Below are 22,786 nucleotides of genomic sequence, written 5' to 3'. Positions count from 1 at the left end.
ATATGTTAAAAAAAAGCTGTCCTAATCTCAGATGAAGCAGCCAAAGAAACGTCAATGAGTTCCACAGGCGCGTTTCACTGCTTTTCATAGGCCTTGCAATAAAAGCTAAACAGTTTTAAGTGGCTTTTGCAATTATACTTCCTTTCAATTTTCCAAAGGTTACAGGGCCTGCACCACACAAATCCCATTAAAGTAAGTAGCTGTTGTGCAATATAAGTGCCTTTGGAAACATTCTTCGATGCCCATAAAATGATCAGCGGGCTGCAATGTGGATCCGCTCGCCTGCCATGTTTTCAACCAAAAGGCGGATGAGGAGCTTTGATGTGGTGGTTGGTTTCTGCTACTGAAGCTGGAGTTTTATCTTCTTGCATCAGATTTCTTCCCAAACTGATGTGACTCAGGCATTGGAAACACATTTTTTTTTCTGATTTGATTTTATTTCTGAAATATATTCTTACCGTACCTTTAAATTATGCTAGGGTGATCACGGATTTGGGATCTCCGAGTTCCTCCCACAGGACCCAGCAGAAGCAGGCAGGGACTGCTGGGGTTAAAGGAAGCCTGCACAGAGAGCGAGGCCTTAGTGCATAGGGCTCCCACACGTTGCCTGGTCCCCACAGTGTGACCAGGTGTCACTAGTGCCTTCTCCACCCTCCTCCTGGGCCACCTCAGCAGCCCCAGGAGGAGTCCAGAGCAAGCCTTGTGCTGGAGCGGTGCTAGGGCCCCTGTTTCTTCATGTCCCATCTGAAGGCACATGGGGACTCTACCTTGGGCTTCTTTCCTTGAGAAGAGCCTCACGTGTGTGCTGATCCCCAGGAAACACCGCCCTCTCCAACATTTTGCTTAAATGATTCATTTATTCTGTAGTTGTTTTTCACATAAGGGATAAAAGTGAAGTCTCATTCCTGCGTCTATACAGGAAGAGGATCTCAAAGCTTCCCATCTCTAAATCTGATACCCAAACTATCTGAAGAAAGAACACTGTAGAAAGTTTATTTTCCCTCTACAGTTAAAGTCATGTAGACACAAAGACAATACCAGCCTAGTTATTGTCTTTGCACTATTAAAAAGAATAACCAGAATTCAGAAATCACACACCCTTTAAGATTTTGGATGAATTACTCAGGTTCTAATACTTTGAGCTAATTCTACACCAGAATACCACTCTAACATTTCCAACTTTGTCATTTGATTTGTCAAGGGTCCCCATATTTTTTCGATAGGAATACCTGGATGCATTAAGGTGACAGGACATTTACATAAAATGATTTTAAAAAGTTTTTGATGAGATACTAATGTATGTGAGTATATATATGAATATCATGTGTGTGTGTGTATATAAATGTGTGTACACATATATATTATATGAATTCAGACATGGGGGAGGTCAATATGGACTGGAGCTATCCAGAAAGTCTTACAGAGGAGGTAAGATTTGAGATGTGCCTCAGGAAACAGATTTTGGACCTTATCTGAAAATGAAGAAGTGAGAATGTGTTCATGGGGAGAGAGTAGAGATGGATGTGCACTCCTGTGCTACGCTGACCCTGCACGTGCTCATGGAGGCCCTTGGGGAAAATGCAGGAACACTGGACTGGATTGAAATGGCTGTCCTAGCCCTTGCCTGTGTAATGGCTGTTGTGGTGGGAATGACGTGATACACGCTGATCTTCTTTCTTAGATATAATTAGTATGGAAAGCTCTGCCTGGGTGGCAGCTCCTATCTTACTCTGGATGCTTCATTATTTCTCTCTTACACAACACGGGTATTGTAATTTGTTCTTAAGAGTAGAATAGAGGTAATTTGGTGAGGCCCTAAGCAACTTGGCGAGAACCTGTCTCAAAATAAAAAAGGGCTGGGGATATGATATGATTCAGTGGTAGAGTCCCTGGATTCAGTCCCCAATATGAGGGGATAGGGAGGGAGAAGACTGGCAATACTTGCATATTTGCAATTAATTTAGACCAATAAAATTATAAAATCTGCAAGTACTTTGGATTTGAAACATCATGATTTTGATAAAAACACATTTACTCTGAGGCTTGGTGCATCCCAACCAACAAAGAATGAGATGCATCTAATGTCCCGTCAGAGTCACTCTCCCTGGACAGTGTGGAGTCACCCCTCACTGTAGCTGTTTTCATAAGATGATCCTCCTGCCATGACGAAAGTACACTGTCCACTCCCTGATCCTCAGCCAGGGCCAGGAACCCGAGAGCTGTGTCTACCCAGGCCCTTCAGGTGCCTGTATTTGTAAACTTGTGCAGTTTCTGTTTCCCCGCAGGCTGGTGCAGATGCTGTTCTGTGCTCAGGACAGGATCCGACCAGGTCTGCGAGACAAGGAGCGAGCGAAGGGCAGCCGCTGCAGCGCTCCCTGTTGCCCGCCCGTCGTCTCTTCCTATTATACTTCCACTTAGAAGGACATTTGCCAGATCCAGACTCCAGGGACCCCTGTTATTTGCGTGTCTTTTCTCACCTTCAACATGATCTGGTCTGATGTTTTCATTTGTTAAAAACAACAAGAACGTTCACTGGGAAACTTCTGCTGGCCTGGTTTCAAGTCATCATAGCTATTTATTCCCTGTCATAAACTGTGATTCCCCATTTCCCTTACTCCCACGTCAGGGGAGTTGGTGGTTTATGGTGGACGGTCAGTGGAATTTGAAAGAACAGTGGAAGATTTCAAAAAACTACTGGGGGATTACATAGCAGGTTGTAGCACTGAGAACAAAACATAAAGTATTCTTGCTCTTGATTGTAGTTTGGCAACACAAGAAGAAACTTAGGAAGACTTAGGAAGCAGCATAAAGGATTTAGGGTTTAAGGTTCTACCTGAGAAAGAATTTTATATGAGGGAAGAAAAGAAATCATGGTATTGACTTAACAAATGATTCCTTTATGTGATTAAAAATAAAAGCTTAGGTATAGTTAGTCTCAGTGGGAAAAACATGGAAGTCAAGGATATTTTGCAGAGTCTTGTTTATTGGGAGCAGGTGTCAGTACTTGCAGAGCCCTGGAAGAGCCAAGGAGATCTGAAGTCCAAGCCATATAGCACTGTGGACAGAGTCTATGAGAAGGAAATGTAAAGACACATGCTTCCAAACATGGAGCTGAGCAAGAGGAGACACATGTAAGACAACGGCTAAAAGGTTTTTGATCCTCAGTGTCTGAATTCCATAAACTACTTTTACTACTAGCTAAATAGTGGGATAATCAGTGACGTTGGTTGGAGTATTCTAGGTTCTGCATAGACTCCAGAAATTGGGATTAAATTGGCTTCATTCTCAAGATGTGGCTGATCTGATATTCTCACTGAGTGGCAGAGGTGCCATCGAGGCAGGCTTCTCGGGGAGGTCCCTCAAGTGTGAAAAACCAGAGGGGACCAACTGGGCACACCCAGGAAGCACAGAGAATGCTACAGGAATCTGGGTGAGATCATACAAACTCTGGTACAAAGACAGTTTTCTAAGGACAAGAGAAGTTTCATGTCTTCCCTGAAAACACATTCAACAACCATTTATGCATGGGGGTGCTCTAACTAGCTGAGGAAACGCCAGGCTCCCCTACTTGGAGCTCCAGGGCTTCCTGGAGAGACAGCTCTGCACAGAAGGCCTTGGAGGCCTGGCTCTCTTGGACTTGAGCTGCACTTTGGATCCAAATGCGAATCCAGAACATGCTCACTTTGTAACAAGAGTATTAGAGCGAGGCGGCTGTTCTGTTCTTTGGACATTGTGGTTGGTGCTGGTAGTTTTGTTGAGAGTGTTCTGCGGTTAAAATCACAGGTCAAGAGGCTATACACGTTAAAAATAAATAGCTGAGAGCTGCTTTCTGCTGAATTTGGAACAAGTGGCCAGGTTCTCTTTTTTCCCATCTTCACTCAAACTCCTTGCAATTTTCTTTGGGCTGAGCCTTTCAGGGGAGAGGTATGGAAATAGAGGGTCAGTTCCTCAGGAGAACTTTGGGCCTGGGCAGTGGGTGCTGTGGGTCTCTGGGGGCTGTGCAGGCCCTGTGGCTGCTTGGGGCTCGGCTGTTGGCTGGACGGTGGTGTCAGCACGGTGGGATGCTGCTCCGCTTCACAATCTATCACTCGTATCTAGGGCTTGGTGGGGCGGCAGGAAGGGGCACACTGCTCTCTGACGGCCATGCGCAGGCTGTGTGCCTGGCCTTTGGGAGAGCGAGAGCACAGCACGGCGGGATCCTGGCAGGGCAACACTTAGGGCTGGGATTCTCCAAAGGTCCCTAAATTCCCAGGGCCCTAAGACTCTCAAGTTTGAGTGAAACTGTTTCAGAGATCTTGGGACCTTGTTCCTCATTCTTGGGTTCTCACAGGGTGAGTCCCAGGCTCATGCTGGCTTGGGTTGAGGGTGCTGGGGCCCTGTCCCCGATCGAGGCTCAAGCCCCGGAAGCAGGCCTGGCAAAGCACCGAGCTGCAGGTGAATGCTCCTAGGACTTATCTGCTGTTTCAAGAAGAGTACAGTGAAACAGAAATCTCTTTAGTTGGTGTGAACACAGTTTCTTCTCTGCAACTCTGTGTTTGCGTTCATGTTTGTATGTTTTGGAGAAGGAACCAGGAGCTACTTTTTCTACTTGGTTATGAAACTATAACAATGAACATAATATTGTCTAAGACATGGTCCAAAAAATTCCTCCATCTCTGGTGAAGCCAGAGAACATGGCCAAGAGTGAGATTGTCCTTTAGCTTTAGAAAGGACAGGCTTTAAGGAACATGTAAGCAGAGTCTCTCCAGCTGTTGGTTCAGGTCTGGTCCATGCTTAGAAGCAAAAATCAAGCATCAGAACCACTGGGAGTTCTGGGCAAATGACCTTAGGAGCACCAATGCCAACATTTGCACAAGGAACATAGGACTTTTATAAGGATGTGAGCAAATGAAGCAATCTCTAGAGAACTATAAAAAAAGAAAAAGTGCTAACTGGGACCTATAAGGTGAATTTGGATCCTTATCATGAACTTCTCTGTTCCAGATGATCAGCTGAACTCAGAGGAGAAGAAGAAGAGAAAGCAGCGGAGAAACAGGACAACCTTCAACAGCAGCCAGCTGCAGGCCTTGGAGCGTGTGTTTGAGCGGACGCACTACCCGGATGCCTTCGTGCGGGAAGACCTTGCGCGCCGTGTGAACCTCACCGAGGCCAGAGTGCAGGTAACGCCTGCTGTGGGTGGGTGGCAGCGAGCACCCCCGCAGCTGCACAACTGTCCAGACTGCTTAGTACCCATGTTGCAGCTTTCAGACCGAGCTGGTACGACTGAGGTTGCAAGTGGGCAGCACAAAGACAGATGCACGCTTTTACCTGTTTGCTTGGTATTTTTAAGAACCAGATGGAATGCGTTTAGGTGGGGCAGCTTGGTATTTGCTCCAGGTCCACTCCTCCCTGGTGTTATTGACCCTTCCAGATTCATGTTACATACCCTGTCCATCTGAACATTTGACTCTGCACCCCAGCTTACAATTTGAGCATCAGTTTGGCCAAAGAGGTTAATTCTTCTCAGCTCAGCTCTCCTCCCCAGGCTTTGGGAATGTGCAAACCTTCCAGAAACTCGCTGTGAGTACACAGGGTTGTGCACAGCCTTGGAAGTGAGAAATGGAGGGCAAGGAAGTAAGAACACATTCAAGTAGGTGACTTTTACATCTTCCCCGTGTCCCAACAAGGACATGTAGACAGGGTAAGAGGGAGGAGCAGTTCTGAGCAGCATTCGTGTCATGACACACTGACTGCAGCCAGACATCCAGAAGACGATATGGCTGTGACTGTGTTCTTCAGCAGAGATGACAGTACAACACTGCGGGGTCCTTGCTGCTTAGTGCTCTTTGATCCCTAACCTCCACCTTAGTTCAATGATGTGGGCAGTCTTCTTTACCTTTCAGGTGAGGAAACAGAGGCAGAGTGAGGCTCAAGTCTTTTGCACAAAGTCGCATATCTAGGAGGTGGCTGAAAGAGGATCTGGATGCAGATACAGAGATCCAGAGTTATTTTTTTTTTATACAGCAGACGTGAATCAATGAGTCCCCTGCTTAAATGCCTTTTCAAGGGGTGCTTTGCCGTCTCTGCTGACAGAGCTTCTTGTCTTCCACATTGCCAGGGGCAAGCTGCTGTTTGGATCAGGAGGGGGGTCAGGTCTCTCGTCTTCCTGAAGGGACTGATGTTTATATATCGGTGTTCAGTCTGACTTTCAGGGATTTCTTTCTGTAAAGGATAAACCTCTAGACAGATGAGGACTTGAGCCACCTCCAGGGTCTTGACTGGGGCAGTGCTGTGTCTGTCACAAGGCACAAGACACGGTAACAGATGCTTGCTGAGTTGATTGGAGGTCCTGGAGGTCCCTCCAGGTTCCAGAGAAAGTGTGAGAGTTTTTCCAAGGGGGATCAGGGACCTCACCTCAAAAGATCTGCTCCCTAAGAGACAGGAAAAAAAATGTCAGTAACAAAAGAGGAAAGTTCACCCTGGCATGGTGACACTCTCCTAGAGCACAGGAGGCTAAGGCAGGAGGACCGCAAATTTAAAGCCTTAAAAACTTAGCAAGACCCTGTCTCAAAAGAAAAAAAAAAAAGTGGTTAAGGATGTGGCTCAGTGGTTAAGTGCCCCTTGCTCACCTCTTTCCAGAGCAGCACTCCATGAAGGCTCCCTAGGGAGTGAAGGGCAAGTGCTTCTCCCCAAGGGAAAGTTTTATAGAATCCATGTGGCTCCTGAGGATAGTGAGGAGGTGTGAGTGAGGTGTGTAGTAACTGGTGGCAGTTCTCAGGGATCAAGTGAGAGTGACCACAGGGACATGGTTCAGTCCAGCTCTGCCCACCCCACCGTCCTGTGATGAACTATGATGTCCCCTTTCCTGCCCCCTCTTTCCCTAGCTGCTCATCACACAGTGCTCTCCAGTCCCTTCTGCTTTCCCGAACACCTGCCTCTCCATCCCTCTTATGCCCCAACCTCAGCCTGCAGTGGAGTCATGAAGAGCTTCAGGCCAGGAATCCACAGCTGCCATCAAGTCCCACGTTTGCTATGGTGCTCTGAATTTTACGGAAGGAAACCTGAATAATGCAATGGGAGGAATTAAAAAAAAAATGTGGAAGTCATGTTTGGGTTGGGAGATCATCTTATCCCTGTCACAATGGGCAATGCATGCAATATACACATTACATATTATCTATAGATATTGACTCATATGATAAACAGAGGATGAGGTAAATGTGGATAGACTGACAGATAATGGTGGAGCTATTTTTTCTTCCTCCTTTCCCACCTGCTACTTCCTAGTAACTTTCAGGGCTGTGAACATTCCCTAAGGGGAGGACAGAACTGTCCCTCCAGGATCATTCTAACTCCCTGGAGTTCAGCCCTTTCCCTGTCGGAGCCCGCCCTGACTCCAGGCATCTTCATATTTAGGGCATTTATCATAACATCATGTGTGCTACACTGAGCTGTCTGTGGCCAGCTTCTTCCACTAGACGGTGGAGTCCTCTTGAGTGGAGGTCACGTTTTAGTCATCTTTGTAAAATTTGTGGGTTTTGGTTTTCATTTTTTTCCCTGAAACACTTATGGGGCACCAATTATACCATTGGACCTGCTTTTGGTTTGCTGGGTGAAGGAGACCCTGGCCTTTTCCCTGAAGGTGCTCTGGTCTGGGGCTGAGAAGACCCGAGGTGTGATCATAGTCTCGATGCTGTAAGGTGACTCCTGCACTAAAGGAGTGTACAGGAGTCAGCCATGGACCAGAGGCCATGGGGAAAGGGAGGGAATGTTCACTGACTAAGCACCCCCTCTGGGCCACTCTCATCATCCTGGAAGCAGGAACATTACAGCCAAGGAGCAGAGAGATTGAATAACTCTCCACGGTAAGTCTTGAACATAGTGTAGCCAGCATTGTTATTCATTTCTGTTGGACCTTAAAAGTCATCTTCCTTCCACTACAACTCTTCAGATGTTAAAGTTGAGTCTTAAAAATATATGGGCTTTAGCAGCTGGAAGGAGAAGCATGTTGCAGGCAGAGGGGTGTCTGCTGCGATGACGGGGGGGTAGAGAGCTGCTGGACCCATGCTGGAGTTAGATGGTGTGGCTTTGGGTGGACAAAGAACTAATTCCCGAACGGGCTTTGGATCTATGGCAAGGTTGTCATTTTATTCTGTCACGGGAGGCCAGTGGATGTTATCAATCAGGGCAAAGATACAGTTATATTGAATTTTAAATTGATAACTGTAATAGCAACAGGGAGAGAAGAAACAGAAGAGCCAGGTCCTGGAAGTCAGAGAAGGGATGTTCAAACCTTTGTGGATTCCCACTCTGGCCCCCTGTGTTACCTGACTCTGGGGCAACAGTCCCATGATGCTTGGGGTGCATGTTGCCCAGAGCCGTGCAGCTGCCTCTCCGCGTGCTGAATCCCTCCCCAACGCCTCGCCAGTGTTTCTATAATTGCACCTAGATTATTTATTTTGTGGTTTTCCATGCATACTCCTCTTCCTCTGTAGACTGTGAGCTGCTCGAGAGCAGAGAGCACGCCTTGCTCGCCCCTTTCCAGAGCAGCACTCTACGAAGGCTCCCTAGTGAGTGAAGGAGCAAGTGCAGTTCATTGCCTGGAAGGGCTGGGCAGCATGAGGTGGACATCCTTGACCTAACTCAGCCATCGGGCTGGGGCTGCAGCTCTGGGGGAAGAGCACCTGTCTTACATATGCAAGGCCCTGGGTTCCATCCCTCACTGCAAACAAGAAACAACAAGCAAAAGCAAACACCCTCACCCACCCAAACACAACAAAACAGGAAAAAAAGGACCTTAGCTATTTATTATTTGTGTGAACTTCAATAGCTTAAGCTCATTGAACCTGTTTCCTTAACTTGAAAATAGAAATAACATAACATTATTCGGAATTGTCATGTATGTAATGTGCCCCTCCATGTTCCCAGTCCTGGCAGTGCTTAATGCACAAGTTTATTATGCTGTAATAATCCTCAAACCCTACAGATAAACGTAGTCCAGCCAGCTTCTGATGTGTAGCATCCGCATTTCCTTCCAGAACCTCAAGAGACCTCCTTGCCTGTGTTTGGTATGTCAGAAGTGCTGGGATGTTAGTAACTAATGATTGACAGCAGCCAGGGTACAAGCCCCCGGCTCCCTGGCCCCTGCAGGGGGATGACAGAATGTGTGCCACGGTGGCCGGAGTCCACAGGGGCTTGGCGACGCTCTCTGCAGTGCTTGCTCCTCTGCCTCTCACTCCCCAGTGGAGTTCCTTACACCTTGAAAACAAACCATTTGCTTCTTCAATCCTCGTCAGAGTGTTTGGAGAAATAGATACTTTGCTTTAAACACCTAGTAATGTGAAAGGAGATGACATTTTCACATTTTGAAGAATTTTGAAAAAGTTTTTAGTGAAGTCATTGTATCCGTGGCGGAGGTCTAATGAGATTTTTCCTCTTTTTCTTGATTACAATTATGATAGGAATGATGCCCACATTCTGCTGTGTGATGAGTCAGTCACAGAGCCTGTCTCAGGAGTCCAGATTACTGGAAGAACTTCGTGTGTGTGTGTGTGTGTGCGTGCGCGCGCGTGTGCGCGTGCGTGCTGGGGATAGAGCCCAGGGCTACATGCATGCTAAGCCCACACTCTACCACGAGCTGCACCCCAGCCCCACCAGCCCGTAGTCCTAACCCTTGAGAGCCGTAGGCAGGCCCTGCCAGGGGAGGACTAGGGCATGTTCTTTCCTGAGAGGAATCCAGACCCATGCTGCATCTTCTTTGGGAAGGCTTCACACCGTGCATTCACATGATCTCTTCCTTGTGTCTCCTCCCCCTCCTCACGGCCTTCTCTCCTCCCAACCCTCTTCCAGGTGTGGTTTCAGAACAGAAGAGCCAAGTTCCGCAGGAACGAGAGAGCCATGCTGGCCAACAAAAATGCTTCCCTCCTCAAATCCTACTCAGGAGACGTGAGTGCCGTGGAGCAGCCCATCGTCCCTCGTCCTGCTCCGAGACCCACCGACTATCTCTCCTGGGGGACAGCATCCCCATACAGGTGAATGACTCACCCGCCCTCCCTTGCTCCACCTCCACACGCTCCTCAGCCATCCGTCATGCTCAAAGCTGCGTGTGCTGACATTTCTTACCGGGTTACCCTCTTCAGAGACACTCAACTTGCTGACATCCCCAGAGTTTCACAGGACATTACTAGTTGCCCCAGGAGCAGGGTTTGGGGCAGAAGAGAGAGAGGGGCAGGCCCTCAGCAATCTCCTCTTGGACTCAGGAACTCTTGCAAAGGTTTCAAAGATGGGGAAGAATCTAAAAGAAAAGACCGATATTAAGCCGTGCTCACTGTCCCTTTTTGCAGCCGTTCTGGAACAGAACTACCCCATTTCTAAACTTCAGATAGGGTTATTTCATTATGCTCAAGTAGGGAGTCAACATGTGAGGCTTCACAGTGAAACTGATCTTGAATTAAAAGAAAAGAAAGAAAGGAGGGAGGAAGGGAAGAAGGGAGATGGGAAGGAGGGAGGGAGGAGACAGCGACACCCACACAAGGAAAGGAGAGCTAAGCTCATTCCCATCACTTTGGAGACTCAGTCCTCACCAGTTAGTAGGGGAAATTTCTTAGGATCCCAGACACTTTCCTATTCTGTCGCCAATTCTGACCTACTTATCTGGAGATTTCTTTGGGGGTCAGTTGTGTGTGTGTGTGTGTGTGTGAGAGAGAGAGAGAGGGTACGCGCACTTGTGCATGTGCACATGTGTGTATGTTTTGCATAAAAAAGATTGTATAATTTACACTAAACTTTTATATTAAAAAGGTGACATTTTTTGAAGAAGCAAGTGGCAGAGTGCTGTTTCCACCTCATTGAGACTTTGAACCTCAGTTCATTGTGCTGTTCAGAACACACTGCTGATGGCAGAAGGCAAACTGAGACACTGTGCTCAGCACCCTATGGCCAGTCCAGGGTGCCTGTCTTTAAACCTAGACCTGAGCGTTCTAAGAAACCAGGTCAAGGCTGCATGTTCTCTTCTGCTGATTTCAATGGAAGAAGTATTCGCAAATTCACTTATTGTGCTTTTTTTTTTTAAAATCTTTTTATTGTCAAGTTCATTATGGGCTTAAGGACAAGCTTTAGACTAACAGAGTATGTCCTGGCAGAAACCTAGCCCCTGAAGTGAAAAGCCACATTCATGAAATGCCCATGCTTTCCAAATTTATAGCTCTAATTCAAGCCCAGAGCCTCACCTAAATGTTCTTTCTATACCAAATCAGTTCTTGAGAGAAACACCATAAGTGCATTTGGGAATGTCTTTTATATTCCTTGTTGTAAAATTAACCTGAATTAATTCTGGTCTTCGTACATGGAGACCCCGCGTATAGGAAGTCCTATTCTTGGACCCCATTACTCTCAGCCTTGCTGATTTTGAAAGATCAATTATATCTGTGTGTCCTATTTAAAATGTAGACCCTTCTTCTGTAGGATTTACTAAAAATACATTTGAGGACCATTGTGACATCACATATTCTTTAATATTTCTTTTATGAGTACTGGTAGTTCACAGACTCCCTAAATAGCCTGTGGGATGGTCTAGTTCAAAGCCTGAGGCCTCAAGATCTTGGGTGTGAATCTGGTGGTAACTGGGAAGCATTGCTTCTCCTTTCTGCCTGCGTCCTCCTTAGGGTCCTTGCCAGGGAGAAGCTGAGCGCAGACCCCTGCTCGTGGGGACGAAGTCCTCCGGAACTAGTGTCGGGTTAGACACTGGCCACAGCAGAAGCCAAGCCTCAGTGCCCACACCACCGGCATTTTGTAGATGATCATCAAACTGAAGCTATTAACGTGGCAAGTCATGTGTGCCTTTTTTGGAAAAATTCTATTTTAGCTAAAAAGATGATGAAGAAAATCTAGAGATGTTTTCAAAAGACCATACTTGTATCATCTTGATATAGCTAGTTTGTTCATTTCTGCAATTAGAGCTCAATATTTTATATAGTGTAGGCTTAGTGTACATATTATTTTGTATTCTGCTCTTTTCACTTAAGATCATATAACCTACTACTTCTTACTCATTTCATCGTGTGCTTTTATATCACTTCTCCCTTAGATACAAGAGTTTGTAAAAATTAAAACAGTATTATAGAACCTGATAGTTCATATTCTGTATGAAGAATAAATTAATCTCCAAATTTAAGTAGAAAAGTGATGGTTTAATGCAGTAAATTAATATGTTTTTTTTGCCCTAATGTTGTCTGAAGTGTTTATAGTTTGTTTAATTTTTAAAAGTGGCCAAACCCATTTTGCTACCTGGAGGTCTTCTTGCTGTTTAGAATAAAATATGTCATGATTTCACAGTTCAAATCTTGCTAGGAAACATGACTGTTGTTAAAGAAATACAGAAGAAAAACAAGTGATGAAAAGCCGAGGAATCAATAGACATTTTGTGTTATGGAAAATTCACTCGCTATTTCTTTTGGTCCTTATGTCAAGTTAGTGACATTCATTAAAAAGCATTTGTCTTGGTTAATCTTTGGGACACTCCTGTGTGATAACTCTGTCCTTGCTCCAGTTCCAAAGAAGAGGAGGCTGAACACTTGCCCAAGTTTAAGTCTCCAGGAAACAGTGAGAACCCGTGCTTGTGGTCCCTGTTTCTGTCCCACACCTTAGGACACCTGACTATTCTCATTCAAATTGAACCTGCAGTGTATTGGACGCAGCAAATTGGACTGTTGAAACCGTTGTTTTGAGGCAAGGTCTGTCTCAGATGGGTGTATGGGCACTCCACGGGATAAGCCCTGTGGCTTGCTCCTGCAACCTGGGGACTATGAGCAGACAGTTTTGCCAGAGAGCAGCTGGCTGACTTCCAGGGCTCTTCCCTGAGAGGAGAGGAGGAAGCCAAGGCACAGAACAGTTACTCTCTAACGCTCAGAACTCTGGACTGGGGAAGAGCCAATGAGTCTTTTTCCTGGCTGTCATTTGCAGTCAGACTGGTGGCTGTATACCTTGTCATCCAAACTGGGACACTTTTGAAAGTGAAAGGGAACTGGTATTGATAATTTCCGTAGGATGGCGGGCATAAACTGGGCTTGTCCGTGCCAAACTGAGACACATGGTTTACTCCAAGGCATGTCATGGACTTGTTCGTTCCTTGAGCGTTTTACAGGAGATGACAGGCAGGACTTGAGTCACCAGAGGAAGCAAAGCATTCCCGAACATGGATGCTTCTTTCTGGCAGGTGTCTTCTTTATTTCCCTGGGGTCAGCTGAAGGAAGCTTTCTGGAACACATACCCACCGCTTAGCTCAGGACAGTTATGAGAACGACCCCACGCACAGGCCCTGCGGCTGCGAGGACTCGCTGGTAGAGCGCTTTGCCTCTTGGGTAGCAGTGACCAGCCAGCTCTTGGACTGCCGAATGTTTTTTGAGATGAAATAGCTAAGACACCCTTCCCCAGAGACCTCAGTTCCTGTGAGAGCAGAGAGCTGGCCCAGCTCTGCAGCCCTGGCCCAGAGTGCTGCTTGCGGAGGGAGGGCTAGACAAAAGCACCAGGGCAGAGCTCCCTCCCCTTCCTCATCCCCGTCACTTGGTGGTGGTCCTGGTGCGGCCTGACATCTGCTGAACACCTTGGCTCATTTCTCGCTTTCACACTTTCAAACATAGATCCTCGTCCCTCCCAAGATGTTGTTTACACGAGGGGCTTCATAACGGATTCTAACGGAAGACACTGAAAAGGTAACTTGTCAGAGGGGGAAGAGGGTGGCTGCTGGGGGTAGGGCTGAAGGGGAAGCTAAGTGTGTTTAAGAAAGTGGGGGTTCAACTCCTGGAGATGTGAGCGGTGAGGTCCTACAGCGGGGACTGTGGTGAGCATCAGAGCTACCGGAGAACCTGTCCTCAAACCTAAGGGTGGCGTGAGTTGAGAGCACCACTCCTCACATGTGGCTATGCCTGGGACTCGCCTGGGACCCCGTACCTGGAGACTGGGGTCCACTAAGCCTAGGGTGGGCCTGAGATTCTGCATCTGCAAGTTGTTCCACTCCAGGATGATGGAAGTGCTGTCCACACACAGGACAGGCCTTACAGAGTGAGGCATCAGGTGACTGACTGTAGGGTATGCCCCAGCAGTCAGAAGAACTATGTTCTCATCCTGGCTCCTGGCAGATCATTGACTTCTCATGTAAGCTTGTATCAAAACTGATCCACTAGTTTCCCTATTGCATACGAAAAAGAAATATCAAAAAAAAAATCTCTACAATAGAAAGATGCAAAGCATCCGCATGCCAATATTTGCATATTTGTGTATCAGACATTTCTAGAAAGAAAAGGGAAAGCTTGCAGAAATATGACTAAACATGTAGTACACCCTGAAGACTGGCTGATGAAATGTGGTCCAGGCGTGTCCAACTTGTAAGAGCTAAGTATACACCAAAAAGCAACCTCTGAATTTCAAAAACAGAAGTTGCAAGTGATTGTTAAGTTCTCATAAGAACGTTTCCAACAGGATGTAAGGGCTGTCACTTCAATAGTAAGTTTCCCGAGGAAAACCAGTATTGAATTTTCTTAGATGGAGCCTCCACTGTTCTTGTACTGCAAAGAACGCACCAAAGAGGCAGCCTCTGCCCTCTAGACCACAGAGCCTGCGAAACTGAAGGCTCTGCAGCCTTTGAAAAGCTAAGTCCCCGCAGAGGAAACCTAGATTCCCAGGAACACCCACAGACTTCTTAGGCTGACAGATTTGTCTTTGGAGTAAAAATTTAAACAGCTTGTCATCGTTTGTTCTTTGTTCAGCTAGAAGGCCACGTTAAAGTTGAAAACATAGTCAAGTGCTATTGTTTCCCAAGCCATCCTCAACTGTTTTGTGATTTGTAGGGTTTACACTACGGGTGGCGAGAAAGCAGAGGGAAAGATGTCCCTGAGTCTCCTGGCTTTGAGATCGTGCCATGAGTGGGCTGCTGGGGGCCTCCTGGGTGTCTGGCAGTTAGTTCAACACATTTTCCCTCACTACAGCCTTTCGGAGCAGTTCGATGGATCATGAATGATCCATCCCCAGTGAAAACCATCCTTCAACCCTGAGGGCGGGGTTGGCATTGTGCTGCCTGTAGCTAGGCCACATCTGCTAGAAATCTCCAAATAAGGAGATGGAAACATTCCAAGCCCACTTCAACGTGTCAGCTCTGTGGAAGTCCCAGCACCCCCTATTGAGTCAACAGACGGGAATCAGCCCTTCTTTTCCATCTCCAGTGTTTCCATGCACGTTATTCCAGTGAAGTCCTTTCTTGGTCACAAATACAGAGACCTTTACTAGAACTTAAGTAGAAATGGGCTTTAGCTAAACCCTATAAAATCAGGGCCAGGAATCAGCTCGAATTGCACTCTGCCTTACTCAGAAGGTAAGCCCCGCTGGTAGGAAGCTGGCTCTCTGTTGTCTTATGCTTAACCTACGATGGACATCAGTTTCAGTCTTACCTGTTGACCCCAGGAGTTTTGATAGGAAGGAATGGTCATTTCACATAATCTGAATGGCCTCATAAATTGGTTGAAAGCAGCTAATTGCCCTGACAGCTCTCTCTCTCTTGCAAGATGATGTTTCAGTGTTCTTTCTTCTCCTGAAGCAGAGCCTTAGGAGTTTCCATGACATACGACAGGTGGTCACCAACAGTGTCTCAGATTGGCAGCCATGCAAGGCTCTCTTGCATCTGCTCTCCCTTTAGGAAGCAAGTCCTCTCCCTTGGCCACTGCCATGCTTAACGTGCATCTAGGCTGCTCCTTGAACACCCACTCAGCAATTCGTCTTTTCTGACCTGTGACAAGTTGTGTCCATCACTGGTATGTTGAAGAACCACCCACTGTCTGCCTGTAAAGCACATATGGAATTGTAAGCCTAGACCCAGTGGAACTACTATAGGGAAGAGAGGCAATTCCTCAATACGTGTGCAAAATAACACTGTGGTCTCTATTTGAAGGATGATACATTCTAAACATCAGTTAAGAGGCTGGGATGAAGGTGACCTCTTTTCTTTTATCCTACCAATCCTATCCAGATTGGTTTCTTCGACATTTACAATTTTTCTAAAAATTACAAGTGAAATGTTATCCCTTCTGAAGCTTCGAGGGAATCACAAAACCCATTCATTAATATAAACAGCTTTGTTCTCCTCACACCCCACTAATGGGAGGATTCCTATAGAGACTCACCCCTACTGTGGTGTTCCTATGATGGCACCACCATACCACTGGGCAGGCCACTGTTCTCTACTGCAGAAGCGCAGGCTGCATCATTCAAGAGACAAAGTCTTGGGAGCATCCTGTGCAATACATGATCCTAATTCCCTACTAATTCATCTTTGAGTAAAAAAGTGGGTCAACATTCCTCTGAGTTTGGATTTTATAGTCTGGCCTGCATTAGAGAGAAAAACTCAGTATTTCTAAGAAATGTGCTACCTTTTAAGTCCCAGACTAGAATCCCCAATGTCACAGGTAGTAGATTGTGGAGTAATGAGCAAAACTGGCACAGAGTAGACAAAACTTCAGTCACTGCTACTGCAGACATTTCTGGAAAACAGTGGAAACAACTCCAGTAAACTACCGTAATCTCCCAAGGTCGCAGTTTGCTTTGTCTGCCAAGAAATAGAAAGGGTGAATTGCTGTTAAGTAGGACTTTGCTTGTCTAGACTCTCAAAGAACGGAAAACACATCTCCAGAATTCGGCCAAGTCCTCCATGGCTGTCTGCACTTTGCCACCAGAGCTCATCTCCATGTTCTGTCATAAAGTTTTACCATGTGTGGTCAGAGGCCATTCAATTCCACCCTCAGTACTTTCCAAATGATGCAGATACCCTGTAAGTCCAGCTTCTCCCTGTGTATTTAAAATGGCACCTTCTATGTATAATCTTCAGTGCTTTATTCTCTCATACTCCTGGTTGGGAAAGGCTAATTTGGCTGATTTTATAATAATCCATGATTTAGATATATTTCCCAAATCCACTCATCTCTTCGGTCTTTGGTGTGTCCGAGAAATTCCTTGACAATGGGTTTTATGGATTTGCATATATTTCTGGCAGAATCTTGAGTGGAAACATGTAATCAGTCTAGAAGCTAAATGATGATATGTGTATGAGTTTTGAAAATAAATGGCATTTCTTGGTGCATTGTTAAAAAAAAAAAAAAAAACCTTTCCCTATCTTAATGGGTTATTCTGGTCATTTGTTTCACTCCTAATTAATCCCACTTTAACTGGAGACTCTTCTGCCCGTGCCCTTTGGTGGAGAGTGGGGAAGTGATAGTCTGTCTCAACTGTATGAATATTGGTTTAGTTTTACTGTGAGAAGATGTTTTTGTGTATCCCAGAATATGCAGTGACCATCCCCTTTTGCCATGTCCTTCTGACTTCGTTTTTTCCATTAGGAGAGCGAAATTTACAGCAAGGATGACTTCTAAAGAGTGAAAGCACATTGGTCAGATTAGTTTTTAAGAAATCATCACTCATAGCAGGATGACAGAAACCGGTGATAGTGATCAGGAATCGGTTAAATTGTAGCCCATCTGCATACATCTCACTCGTCTCTTCACTAAATAGTTTACTGAGTGCCTAGTGTGTATGAGGGGCTGGTCAGCTCTACCAAAGGATCCAGTTGTGAACCGGCAGAGGTGGTGTCTGGTTCGTGGAACTTACAGCTGAGAACAGTGATAGATGATGGAGAATTAAATTAAGTGGGGCTGGGGCAGTGCCACAGTGGTAGAGCACTTGCCTTGCCCACATGAGGCATTGGGTTCGATCTTCAGGACCACATAAAAATAAATAAATAAAGATATTGTGTCCATCTACAACTAAAATAATATTTTTTTAAAAAATTAAATGAAGTGATAAAAGCAGAGTGTAGGGTGCTATAGGAGGACCTGCCTTGAAGTAGCAGGGAGAGCATCACGCAGGGGCACTGGGTAAGAATGAGCGGGCAAAATGAGAAAAGGCAGCAGGCCTGGTGGCACACACCTGTGATCCCAGCAGCTCCCGAGGCCGAGGCAGGAGGTTCGCATGTTCAAAGCCAGCCTCAGCAACTTAGCAAGAACCTGTCTCAAAATGAAAAATAAAATGGCTGGCATGTGGCTCAATGATTTAGTGCCCCTGGATTCAATCCCCAGTACCAAAAAGAAAAGAAAAGAGGAGGGGGAGGAAGTGAGGGAGGCAAGACTCTGTAACCCTTCTGAGTCTTCTGTCTGTCGTGCACACACACACAGTCTCTGTCACACACACACACACACACACTTGCTCACACGCTTTATACCCGTGCGGCAAGCTGAAGATTTGTATTTCTGGAGAGAGGGAGTGATCCGTAACCTTCTATATTTCTTTATCTCCATTTTCCTGGGCTAATTGCTAGTCACCAAGTTGAACTAGGCTACGATAAGTCTGGGCTGTTCGGGAGAGGTGTCAGGGATCTGTCCTTCTTGTAGAGCAGCTTCAGTTTTCTCTCTTTCTGATCTTGTCACTTGATCCCAGAGCCACAGGCTCCTGTGTGGCTGACAAATTCCACTGGAATGCAGGCCCCAGAAAAGCACCTGTCATTCCATTTATAAGTCTGTCTATCCACCCCGCAGTTGAAAAGGATTTTGCAATCTTAGAAACATTTTCATTTAGTTAAAATTAGTCTTCTTTTATCCATTCAGTATAAAGGAAACAATCCGAGTACAATTCTACAACACCATTTCTTTTTTCCTTAAAAGAGATTCATGGATGCAGTGATCAGAAACCCACCAGGACAGGGGCTGGGGCTGGGCTCAGCGGTAGCGTGCTTGCCTGGCGTGTGTGAGGCACTGGGTTAGATTCTCAGCAGCACATATAAAGAAATAAAGTAAAATTTTTAAAAGAAAGAAATCCCCGAATGACAATTTTATGCCCAGTTCTTGGTCCTAAGATCAGTCTTTGACAATGACAACGTCAAGTTTTTGTCGGCAATATTGACCGTGAGAAACAGTTATCTCTAAGGTCAAGGGTGCTGAAACTGGAGCCTTTGATACTTTATTTTGGAAATTTAGACATTTCCAAAATAATTGAGCCCAAAGCAGCGTGTGCTCCGCAGGAAGTTTTGGGGAGAGGTCAGGACATTGAGGCCAGTCAATAGGCACCTCTTGATTCACAATGCCGGTATTATCAACCAGGGAATCAAGAAGGACTGGGAAGTTCCACTGGGGTGCTAACTGATTCTCTGAGCACATTACTTCTCATGGTATTTATCAATTACCTAAAATGTGTTAGAATTACAGCTATTTAGAGTGAAGCAGCAAATTTTCCTTTAGTTTTTTTGTCCCAAACTTGCATTTCTGCGTCACCCGTCCCATGGGCTAGGGAATGGAGGCAGGGAGATTAAATGCTGTTTTAATTAGTCAGCTGATAAAGCACCTGCTGCTCAATTTGGGCAGCTCTCGTCTGTCACCCCAGAAATAAATCATTACTCACTGTACCCAACACAGCAAGTGCCCCTCCCTCCCTGGGTCTCAATCTCCTCTGCTTTCTCCTGCCCTGAAAAACACAGCCACCTCCCCAAGTGCCTTAGACTAATGGAAAGCCCCAGCTGGGAGAGACCTAGCGGTCACCTAGTCCAACCCCTGCCCTGCCCTGCCTGGCCCTGCCCTGCCTGGCCCCGTCCTGAGAGTGCACCCACCCGGGGCCTGGACTTGCAGCTTCATGAAACTAATGCCTGTTATTCTCCCTGCTTTCTCCTTTGTCCCCACAGCGCCATGGCTACTTATTCTGCCACATGTGCCAACAATAGCCCTGCTCAGGGCATCAACATGGCCAACAGCATTGCCAACCTGAGACTGAAGGCCAAGGAATATAGTTTACAGAGGAACCAAGTGCCAACAGTCAACTGAGGAAAAAAAAATTTAAACAGGCCTAAGAAGAAATCAAAAACCATAAGACACCTATCCTGCTCTGTCATTTCTTCATCCGCTGGGAAAAAAAAAGTAAAAACAATCAAACAAACAGAACTAACATATTGGGACCATGGCAGAGAAAAGCAGGAGAGGAACAAAATGAAAATTAGTTAACAAATGTTCCTCCTCCCTCTGGAATTCCACCACCATTTGTTTCTGTGTGTTTATTTTATTTTTCTTTCTATTCATGCTTTGATTAATATACTCCAAGCTTTTTCGGTTAGGGTCAGCCCACCCACTCCCATAATCCTGAGAGGTTTTGAAAAGGTCTGCGGCAGCCACAAAGCCACGTACACACAGGCTCAGAGAGATGCCCCAGGCCTTGTCACCAACCTGTGAGAACCTCAGTGCCTTACTCTGAGCTCCTCCCACTTCTCTCCAGGAGCTTTCGCAAAGCCAAAGTCTTTCTGAAGATCTGTGCCTCCCATGATTCCCTTTTCACTCTCTCTCTGTCTGTCGGTTATGGTAAGGTTTTCTTCCGCCAGCTGCTGGAAACAAAAATTGTGTACAAGTTTGGTCTCTGGTCTGTCTGATCAGCGTGGCTGGCTGTGGCTGGCTGTGGCTGGCTGTGGCTGGCTCACTCTAAGCTCTCCGCTCTAGGTCTGAGCTCTAAGCTATGCACCATAATATCACCAGCAACACCACCCTGCCCCATTTAGACAATCAGTCATCTTGAGTTAAAGTTATTTGTTGTCACAGGCTGTTTGGTAGAGGAAATATGTTCACTGAGAGGGAGAGAAATTTCTCTAGGAAAACAAAGACGGAATTGTGAAAGACATGGCCTACTTCTCTTTGGTGCCTTAAGGGTAGTCAGATGTGCACTTATATATATATACTGTACATATATATATATATATATATATATAAAATATTGCAAGCTTGAGTCTGTAGTTTTTCAAATTCTACAGGAAGCAAATTTCACACCATCACCACAGTCCTGATCTCTGCAGTGATGAGACATTAGTAAGGGATCTTGCTTCTTTTCTTATATTCTACACAGAATTCTCATTAAGGCCACGCAGCAATTGGCAGGGCAGTTGTTTGAGAACAGTGTCGTTTTTGCATTAGGGCTTTAAATGAATTACAAATTATTTGAGAGAACAAAGATGTCCTTGAATTTGGAGCTGGGGCTCTGGTTGAATGCTGATATATTCTATCATGGGAATTATACTTAGAGGAGGAAAAGATAGTCATCTGCTTTCTCCACTCAACAGAAATATGAAAGACAGGACACATGTTTTAAGTGGAATATTTAAAGGTTTGTCTAAATTCCAAAAACTTTAAAGGCAATTGTGGACTTTTTTTTCCCCTTAGTGTTTTGAAGTAAAGTTTAGCATCTAGGGTTAGGAGCCAAGACTGATCCCTATTTCTTTCTCTCTGTTTCCAGCCTTGCTTTTTTAACTTGCCAGGTGGACTTGACCCAACCTTATTGCCATGCCGTGCCTCAGTTTGCCTGTTTATAAAATGGGTTTAGCAATACCTCCCTACCTCACAGGGGTGTTGTGAGGCTCTATTCCTGTGCTCCTTTAAAGATTTCTGTGTTCTCTGCATGTCCAGCACTCTAGCCTTGGGAGGAAGAGGACTATAAAAGTGTACAGTGTTCATGGAGTGGTGCCATACCAGGAAGCCTTATTCTCTAGCAAGGAGATGGCTCCCTTGCTGTACATACGTAAAGCTTTGTATTTGGAAGCAAGAAACAGGTTTATATTTTTAGATGTCTGAGAAATCACACCATTTGACCAAAGAATAATTTAAGACATGCAAAATAGACATATATTAACTTATATTCTTATCCTGGCCAGCTTGATTCTAATACATTTAGTTACCTGTGATTAGAAATCTTTAGATTGATTTTGGCCAAATATGCCAACTGTGCATGATAAGTGACAGGCAAGAACTTTGGGTGTAAGATGCACTTTTAGCAAACATTTGTATTTCCCTTGGCATATCAGATTGAGCTAATGGTGATATTTTTTCCCAGACTAACAGCCACTCATCTCAAAATGTATTTCAAATGTCTATTCTGTACTTCTTCCAATAATAAGAAGAAAGCCCATCTTAGGCATTTTGCTTTCACAAACTGGTCCCCTCTCCCTTTAACCCACTATGAAAACATTTCTTAGAGAATGGTTCACGTAGGTTGGCTGGACAATTCACATTACTTGCTTCTGAGGAATCTCTTGACTCATTCTTCTGTCCCATGCATTTCTGTGGATTACTGCGTTTCAAAGGAATAGTATGACCTTACAGATGGAAACATTATTTGATTTGTGAAGTGAGTGCAATCCAAAAAATTGATGAATTTGAGGGGTCTGGAGTTTGGAGAGAATAGCTAAAGGAGGATTTGGGTTATAGGTAAAGAACAGAAGTCATGCATGGAAAGGGGAGACGCTTAGAAAAGACAGTTACGTAAAACAAAATCTTTTGAAACCTTCATCCTGACATACATTTCCAGTGGTCTACAGTAAATCCTGGCCCCATAAACCCAAACGGTGGGGGAAACTGGGAGGTTCTGTCTGACACCTTAGACAAGCCATTTCTGGGAATTGGAAGTGATTGGTGCCGGTCAGGCATGGGACTGCCCATTGGTAGTAAACCAACACTACAAGCATCCATTATTTGAGCACTTGATCAAGAAGTAAACCATCTAGTACCAGCACTCGATTTACTATTGATTTTTTTTTTTTAAAACAAGTTTGCTATGTGATTTGGAGAAGTAGCTTCTGGCTGTTAAACCAGTTTTCAGAAGAAGGTCTCAGGGCCAGACCTCAAGGCCTGGTCATGCCCAGACAGAGATGAGCACCATGAGCTGTTGCCCCACCCCCCTTCCAAACAGGATGCTGATGTGTAGGGTAGTCGGCAGGTTAAATTAAATCAGAAGAAGAAACCTAATAAAAAAA

The 22,786-nt window shown here is 45.4% G+C and overlaps 1 protein-coding gene across 2 annotated transcripts in view; it reads left to right on the top strand.

Moving 5' to 3' along the window:
• Prrx1 (paired related homeobox 1) overlaps window positions 1-22,571 on the top strand; it is a 67,488-nt gene extending 44,917 nt beyond the window's left edge. Inside the window, exons 2-5 of one of the 2 annotated variants that reach the window (XM_027935050.2) lie at window positions 4,984-5,159; window positions 9,829-10,010; window positions 13,617-13,688; window positions 19,685-19,770. In XM_027935050.2, coding sequence (XP_027790851.1) covers window positions 4,984-5,159; window positions 9,829-10,010; window positions 13,617-13,671 — 413 coding nt within the window. In that variant the 3' untranslated portion in view covers window positions 13,672-13,688; window positions 19,685-19,770. Of the gene's footprint in view, window positions 1-4,983; window positions 5,160-9,828; window positions 10,011-13,616; window positions 13,689-19,684 lie in introns of both variants that reach the window. The other variant, XM_027935049.2, reaches the window with a different exon arrangement.
• Window positions 22,572-22,786: the final 215 nt, after the last annotated feature.

This window comes from Marmota flaviventris, chromosome 12 (genome assembly GCF_047511675.1).
Source record: "Marmota flaviventris isolate mMarFla1 chromosome 12, mMarFla1.hap1, whole genome shotgun sequence".
Classification (NCBI taxonomy): domain Eukaryota; kingdom Metazoa; phylum Chordata; class Mammalia; order Rodentia; family Sciuridae; genus Marmota; species Marmota flaviventris.
Note: the sequence above shows the minus strand (reverse complement) of the source record. Positions and strands in the feature narration are given on the sequence as shown.